Source organism: Pygoscelis adeliae, unplaced genomic scaffold, assembly GCF_000699105.1.
Source record: "Pygoscelis adeliae isolate BGI_AS28 unplaced genomic scaffold, ASM69910v1 Scaffold54, whole genome shotgun sequence".
NCBI lineage: Eukaryota > Metazoa > Chordata > Aves > Sphenisciformes > Spheniscidae > Pygoscelis > Pygoscelis adeliae.
In genome coordinates this window covers 5,309,501-5,318,056 of record NW_008824982.1, presented here as the reverse complement: position 1 = coordinate 5,318,056, position 8,556 = coordinate 5,309,501, and the positions used below count along the sequence as shown (strand labels likewise).

The window sequence follows — 8,556 nt, the reverse complement described above, 5'->3', positions numbered from 1 at the left end:
TGTGGGTCAACTTTTCTGTAGGTGGGATAGGTGTTTAAGAGAAGGTTCCACATCCACCTTTAAGCATTTAAATAAATTTGACTGGATTCTTATAGGGACATAACTTCAGCTCACTTTGAATCACAGTAAAGTTTTTAAGACCTTGTTTTATTTTTCCTTGTGCTTTTATAGAAACACACTAAAACGCACTCAAGAGAAGAAGCTTGGCAAAATCATAGTGCTGTGACAGACATCATCACCTTCGCTATAGCATAGCAGTAATCAGTCTGTAAATGAAGTGTATCTGTTCTTTCTTTTTTTAAATATATGCTTGGAACATTTGGAGCGATAACTCTGTATAGCAGTCATTACCGTCACAGAGAAAGTGTGGTTCTGCCTGCAGGCCTGCTCTAACAGAGCTGCGGAGCAGCCTTTATAGATGTGTTCCTCTAATGAAATCTCAGTTCAGGAAACAGACTGCTAATCTCTCGTCTGCTGGAGCCTGTGGCATGCTGAAGGATTAACACACCTCATGCTAGAGATTAAAAGTAGCGGTAGCCTCTGTTCTTTACCCTCTGAGGTACTCTTTAGCTGCTTCAGTGAGGACCTATCAGTGGAAAGAGACCAAATAAGGTACAAAAGAGAGGAGGGAAAGCAATTAAGTTAAAAGAAAACTGACACGGAGGTGCTTTAAAACAGGATTTAGTGTCAGAATAAAACAGTCCTGAATGTTTAAATCACTTGGCCACCCTTTGCATGTCACTGATTCTCCAGCATACAGCAGCTGTGATTGTGTGGCCCCTTCTGAATGTTGCAGTGCATTGGTTTTGTGTTGTGCATGGTGTTTTAGTGTTCTGAGGAGGACATGGAAATGAACTAATAGTCAAAGCTAAATGTTTTAACTTTATGAAAAATAATTACAGGAGACCCTGAGGATAGCTGTTTAGTACTTTATATCATGCTAGTGTGTATGTGCTAGGAACCAAGCACTAGCTTCAGAGTTCTTTGATATGAGAATGTCTGCCTTCAGAAGTTTATGGCATTATAATGGCTGATAAAGAAGGAGAAACTCAAGTGACAGGAATTTCCATATGCCTGGAGGAGCAAGTAAAAATGATGCACAGCAGCTACCAGCCCAGGCATTTAAACAGAAATTAATGGCTCCCGATGCGAAGATGAGGCTTTGTCTTCTGGCTCCACTTCTAAAGAGGCGATAAAAAAATATTGTTTAATTTCTGTTAGGATATCATGAAAAACCTGTGATAGATGCCTAGCAGTGTGACACCTGGAGGTTTAGGAGTAATTCTGACCTACTTCTTACTTCAAAATACCCATCTGACTCAATAGGAAGCGTTGGACAGATTAACTAGCAAGCGTGGCTACAGTGAAATGAATTTGATCGGTTCCAGTGCAGGATTTTAATTCAAGCAAAAAAATTCAAGGAGCAGGCCTTAAATTGGTGGTTTACAGGAGAAAAATGTCTTCTATTTGCTCTGTATTAGTGAATCGATAGGATGAGAGGAAATAGCCTCAAGTTGCGCCAGGGGAGGTTTAGACTGGGTATTAGGAAAAATTTCTTCACCAAAAGGGTTGTCAAATATTGGAGCAGGTTGCCCAGGGAGGTTGTTGAGTCACCATCCCTGGAGGTATTTCAAAGACGTGTAGATGTGGTGCTTAGGGACATGGTTTAGTGGTGGACTTGGCAGTGTTGGGTTAACGGTTGGACCCAATGATCTTAAGGGCCTTTTCCAACCTAAATGATTCTATGATTCTATGCGTTCATGAGATCAAAGTTTAGAGGCAAGCTGAAGATCTCCCCCTGTTTTAACTTGGCTTGAGAAGATGCTATTGATCTTAGTGAGGGAAAATGAGATTTTTGAAGAATTGCTTTATTTTGATTTAAGTAGAATACAAGTAGAGAAATAGAATAGCACTCAACTAAAGAGAAATAGGACCCTGAAAGGCAGAAAACGTCACTTTTATAAAGCTTTTTGTAGTGAGTCTTTTTTTGGTGTTCTGTTTGAAGGCCCTCAAACCATACAGCTTTTCTTCAAGATATGAATGAATGTTGCTTCCTCAGTGAATGAATGTACTACTGAAGCCAGCATGACAGACCAAAGGCTTACGGAAGAAATCATCCTTTGTGCCAGTCTTTGAGTGGTGGAGGGTATGAAAACCAACAGGAAAAGTGTTGCAGACAGGAGCCATGTTCATATTTCAACAGTATTACGATATTTAGGACAGATACTAATGAGTGCCGGAGATGACAGCAGTGAGTTAGTTGCTTTTTGCTCTGTGTAAAGGAAGTAGTAGGTTTTCCACAGCCATTGAACGCTGCTTTTCAATGTTTCCTTGCTTCTTCTTAAAAAATAATGGGTATGTTATTATTCTTATCCAGGTATTAAAGGCTCAGGAGCTAAGACTCTTGGATTATTAGATCGTTGTTGGCAGGAAAAAGGAAATACAGATAATGCTCTCAGGCATTTTCTGTACAATTCAGGCATCTTACATTGGTGGTTAGGGTTATCCAAACATTGTATTATTCTTTGTTGCTGCTGACATTGTCACTGATTAAAACAAATAATTTAAGATTTGTTTCTACTTTTCTGCTTGGAGGGAGATGAGTTGTTCTCTTCCATTCACCCAAGGCAAAAATCATCATTTTATTGATCTTGTGCTTTGGTTTCTCTTATTTATTCATTTCACTTGTTTTCCATGGTAGTGGTTAGTGTCAGCCTACACCGACGAGAGAAGGGGAGCACACCAAATCTTCTGTGCCACTACGTGTCATTCCTGTTTGTAGTGGACATATCTTTAGGTATGGCAGGAGAGTTAATGTGGGTATGAACAGTCTTAGGAAAAACTATACTGTATAAAATGGATCATCTTTGCTGGAAGTCTGAGCACTTCATGGACGTTTGAATTAGTTCTGTTTAAACATCTAATTTACACTACTCTTTGCACTGACGAGATAAGAATAAAAGAAGAGATGTATCTTTCTACGTCATATATCATCTGTGAAATGTTTAACTAAGTTCTGACTGGAGGAGCAACACAACAGCTTGATTTCAGAATGAGTTTTCTTACATAATTAAAAATACCAAATGTGTGCAAAAATCAGAGACAAACAGTATGTATTCAATATCATTTATGCAGTCAGTGTTTTGAAAGCCAGTGGCTTTGACAGTACCACTTGTACTGGTCTTCCACAAAGTAGTTTTCTGCATTTTTTACATTCTGTTATTATTCAAAAGACAATTTTTACTTAACAGCTATTTCAAGCTACAGAGATTATACTCTGATCCACATCCAACCTTTATCTACAGACTTGGAGGTGCTCAGGTTCATAGTCTTGATTCTTGTCCATGTCTGTTTTTGCTGAACTCCTAATTACCCTTTGTCTTCATTGATGACTTCAGTAATACAATAGTGAATGGAATTTGACACATTTTGTAATTGACAGAAGACATAGAAAGCTATTCTAAATTGCTTCTTGGGAAGAAGACCATAAAATTTGAATTATCTTGAATTACCTTCTTGTTTGTATGTTTATGAAATGTAAAATATAGAAGCCGAGGACAGGCTATAGATAGAGAGAGAGAGATATATATATATAAGGCTGTAGACAGCTGCTTGAACTCTTTAGGAAAACTGCCACTTGTAGATGCGGTTGAATGACTTGCCAAAGAATCAACTACAAAAAAAATATGTCTGTTTTATGAATTGCAAAATGGCAATGACAGAATCAACATGTACTCTGGAGAGGGCTATAATTATCATATACACCCTTGAAAACACCTGGTGTTTTTCATTTTTTGTTGGTTGGATTTTTAATACAGAGGTCAGTACTGCCTGGTTAGGCCTGGTAACACACCTGAACACAGAGCTCTGAGATAAAAAAGTTATGCCTTTTGTAAGACCTCATCAGACTTCCCACCAGTCTGAAAAAATGTTACGAGTAGTGATGTCCAACAGCTAACTGCCGTATGGAACAAGGAATATATTATTGGGAAAATCCTTTCATGAGTGAGGATATATTTAGCTTTCTGTAAATCTAAGTAGGATCCAAGATGCTTCTTTCCAGAACAGATGCAGTCCCACAATGGATGTAATACAACATTCGCTCATGGGCATAGCTGAGATACAGAGAACAGCTAATAACCACCTGCATCCCGTGTAAAGCAGGCAACGCATCTAGAGATACAGGTTTGCAAACATTTAATTTCCTAATGAAATAAAACTACAAACACTGCAGTAGGCAAGAGGACAGCCCTGTGTGAAACTTCATTGCAGGAGAAGGACTTAGGAAACACTATCTGACTAAATGAAGAACTGTCAACAAGTTTACAAGATTAATATGTGGATTTAAGTTGCAGTCGCTATTCAAATTTCCTATCCCACATCAACAGCATAGCAGGTAACGGCAGGAACTGAAGATCCATAGTTCTGGCAGCGTTCGCATCATAGTCTCAGATGTCATCTCCATGGAGCATGTTTGTTTCCCATGGTTATGTTTCACAGTAGAGTGAGTAATGTGAAAGTGGAGGCAGCAGTTGTGGAGTCTCACTTGCTACTTATCCAGCAGTTTCCCGTCAAAACATGGGGTTTAGCACAATGAAGTTTGTTCTTTTACTATCTGTGTCAGGCTGTTTGTTCAGCAAGGTATGTTAGCTGAATATAACTACCCAGCCTCCTGTGCTTTCAGTGTGTCTGTTTGGTTGAATCACGCCATGACTGACACCGAGACACATTAGTGGGAGGATTGTTTATGAGAAAAAGGGAAACAAATTTGACACTTAAGTTTACCAGGGAAGTTGTTGCGGGAGCACAGATGCTCATCGCTACCAAATACGCACAGCCGAGGTCAGGGAAATCTGTCAGAGAAAGCAAAGAAGCCTTGAAGCAATTTTTTTTAACTGTCTGGCAGAGGAGAACACACATGAAATATTGTTACAGCTGAGCAGAGTGCTGCCCTCCTTCCTCTACTTCCTTAGGATTGCCTACTCCCCTTTCCTCCTACCAGGCTCTAATGAGACATTGCAGACGGTGCTCCTCTCCCACCTTCCCCTCTCCTTCATGGGTTCCCCCAGGAACCTACAGCTCCTCTCTTCTGTGGGCTGGTGACAGTGACAGCAGCAGCCGGCCGGGTTTGGACTAAACGTCCCCTTCCGATGTCCTTTCGCTCTCCCTTGCAGTCGTCGTGCTTGCTCCTCTTCCAGGCCCACACTTCAGCGTTTCATGCTTCTGCATGGGGAAGTGTAGCTGTAGAGGAGGCCTGGTCAGCACGAAAGTACTGACACATGGGGAACCTGGGAAACCTCTTAAGGGTAATTTAAAAATACACATATTCCTGTGCTATGGGTATAGGAGATCCTGACAAAAATTGGAAAAGGAGGATTGTTTGGGCTGAGTTGGGCTGTGTGGTTAGGGCCCGGAAAAGAGGCAAAGATAGGTAGAAGGGAAAAGGATATCACTGAGAAGACTGAAGAAAAGATATAAAAATAATAAACACTGTAAAAGGGTGGGCTTTCAGATATAGCAGTTTCTTGAGTAAAGAGGAGAAAACTATAGAAAGACATAACATGCACAAAAGGAGCAACTATTGGAGAGCTGTGGGGAGACAGACTGGGGAATGCTGTAACAGGGGAATGCAGAGGAGACTGCAGGTCAAAGTCAAGAAAAACAGATTAAAGCAAGAAGCCAAACCAGAAAATACATTTTTAAGAACCAGAAGGGGACAGGAAGAGAAAAAGTGGAATCTCCCACTCCCACCAAATAGAAGGGGAAGTATGCAGTGACAAAGATGAAAGAGAAGATACATATATTTGCACGGTAGATGGAAAGAATAGTTTATACGATGAAATGGAAATGAAATGAAGGGAAGGAAGTTATACAGTAAATTCACATTGATGGTGAAACACTATAAAATCCTTTCTCTGATTTTTCTCGGTGGCTACTAAGTGCTGGAAGAGCTGTGATTCCCACTCTGTCTGAATGATACTCCTGAGTCTTTCTGTTAGGGAAGATGCTCGAAGGAAGCAGTGCTGTATTTTGGTTCAGTTAAACTATCATTTAGCCTTTGTGAAATGTGGAATACAAAATTAAATGGTAGAGATGTACCATCTGCTGTTGTTTAATATGTGAATAAAAGCTAGTGTGTTTGGGCAATGTTTAAGTCCGTGATAAGAGCAGAAATAATGGAAATGTTATGATGGCGACACCCAGCAGATCCCTCATTGACTGAAGCATCGTGTTTCTTCCCGTGTCTTAGCACTGTCGAACATGATTCCTGGAGGAGAATGAGCATTTCCTCCTTGGCAAGGGGGCTGAGTGTTTTATGTCTGTGTTTTTCTCATTCCTTTTAGGGATCTGTTGCTGTCTGTGGCGCTTGGCCAGGTACTCTCCCTCCTTATCTGTGGCATTGGTCTCACGAGCAAGTATTTGTCAGAAGATTTCCATGCCAACACACCTGTTTTTCAGAGCTTCCTCAATTATATCCTTCTATTCTTGGTCTACACAACAACACTGGCTGTCAGACAAGGTAAGTGCCTCTCTGAAACTGTTTTGTAGAAAACAGCAAGGATAAAGGCTTTTGCAGAACAACAACAAGCAATGTGATTTAGACACATATCCCATTAACATTTGTTATGTATTTACATTATCTAGTAACACATATTGGATGAACTGAAAAAAACCCAACAAATCTTCATTAGCAAAGAATAAGTCAGTAGATACTGGGGATAGTGGTACAAAAAGCAAACATCAGTACTTTTCACTTCCTAACTGTTTTCATGGGAATGCCTTTCTTACACCTGCCTCGCTGGCACCACAACCACACACTCAGGGTTTGGTTTGGATTTGACTGCATGTCTTACTCGGAAATATTAGTATGCTTTACATCTTACGTAGGCTAAGGAGAGCTCAGGTGCAAGCAAGGAAGAGCTTGCTCGTTCTAGTTGCTGATCAAGGCAATTAAATAGATCACCTATTGTTAGAAAAAAATAGCAGCCAATTTTTAACCATTGGGAAGTAGGAGATAAAGGGAGGGAATTCGAGGTGCTGTTTCTTTGGGGTGCTGTGTGGGCAGAGCAGCTCTACAGTCCTGCCACTGCTTTGTGACAGGGCCTGTGTAACCAATCTGACCTCCAAAGTGAGAAATCCATTCTAGTATGCTTTGGTACTGTGTATCAAATGATCCTCTGTTTGACGGTCTGTATATAATATAGGGGGGTTTGTGCCTTTCCTGCCCATCCCTCCCTTCTTTGAGATTTCATGTCTAGATGAGGTGTGGGAGGTGAATGCGTTTAAGCACATTTCTCAACCACTCTTTTTTTTGTAATGGTTTTATTTACTTACCTTCACAGAACATGTGGATTATAAGCAAAATAAAAGAGCAAAAATATCATGTGCTTTCCTGCCTCAGCTCTCCTGACATAAGGAGGGAAGGGCTCTATGGAGGAAAGGAACTATGAAATGTATTAGGCCGTGGTACATTTATCAGCATACTGAGAGGTTCACGTTTTCTTACAGGAACAAATATTTTTGGGTCATTCTTTGATGTCACATCTTTTAATGATTTGGGAACAACACTGAAGCTTGAGTTCTTCATTCACAGTGCAGTCTTGTGATACAATACTATGAAGTGTTCCAAAACAGCAAGGACTTCATTTCCATGCAAAAAATGAACAGTCAAAAATATACCGCTGTGCTCCAGCACAAAACGCTTAAATGTATTACAACTTAAGTTTTATAAACCTTGGTCTCCATTGGTGTTTTTCAGCAGCAATGAAGGCCAATCTGCAGAGGAAGTGTCAGCTCTTATATAAGGAGAGATTTCTTAGGCAGTGTTTTGCTGTCTTGGTATTTCAGTTTGTGTAGGGGGAAACATCACCACATGCTTTGCTCTGCAAAAGGTTTAAAACATGTATTAGTAGCAACTTTCTGGACAACTGTGTTTAAAAATAATTCTTCTGAGTGTAGGATTGCCTACATGTTCACAAGTTCTATCCCAGAAATGTCCTTCTTGAGACTGATTTAGATACTGTGGAAGCCAAGTCCCTATGACTTTTAAATAGATTTCACTTTTTTGAAGATGCTAGCTTGTGAGGGGATATATGGGCCAGCATACTGCTGTGCATTACAGGGGTTTATTTAGAATAATGTTTGACACCTGGTATACATCGACATTTCAAAAATGCTACCAAGCACTCTGTTTTACACGTATAAAAATATGTATTAAAACTGTATTTTTATAAATAATTTTCTGACTCTGTTTAAAAATGTAGTGGTGGACTAAAGAGAGTTTGTCAGGCCTATCTGTTGTGCCAGTATGATAGATTTGGGAAGCGAATGGGGAAAGCGTCAGGGATATATGAAAAATATTTTCTGGACAAGGGAGGGTTGGGGAAGGTGTTTGAACAGGCCCACTGCTGAATACGGACCATACGAACAACCAGAGCACAACGTAAAGGGTACCAATGGAATAGTCTGGAAAAGGAGCTGTCAAAAAAAGAAAGATGGTTTGCTCCAAAAAAATCCAGAACAAAATTGGCTACAGAAGCAATGAAAGCAATGATC

The 8,556-nt window shown here is 40.1% G+C and overlaps 1 protein-coding gene across 1 annotated transcript in view; it reads left to right on the top strand.

The window, feature by feature from the left end:
- Positions 1-8,556, top strand: part of SLC35F1 (solute carrier family 35, member F1) — a 131,855-nt gene that overhangs the window by 19,325 nt on the left and 103,974 nt on the right. The window contains exons 2-3 of the mRNA XM_009325685.1: positions 5,175-5,269; positions 6,345-6,520. Of these exons, the coding sequence (XP_009323960.1) occupies positions 5,175-5,269; positions 6,345-6,520 (271 nt within the window). The remainder of the gene's footprint in view (positions 1-5,174; positions 5,270-6,344; positions 6,521-8,556) is intronic.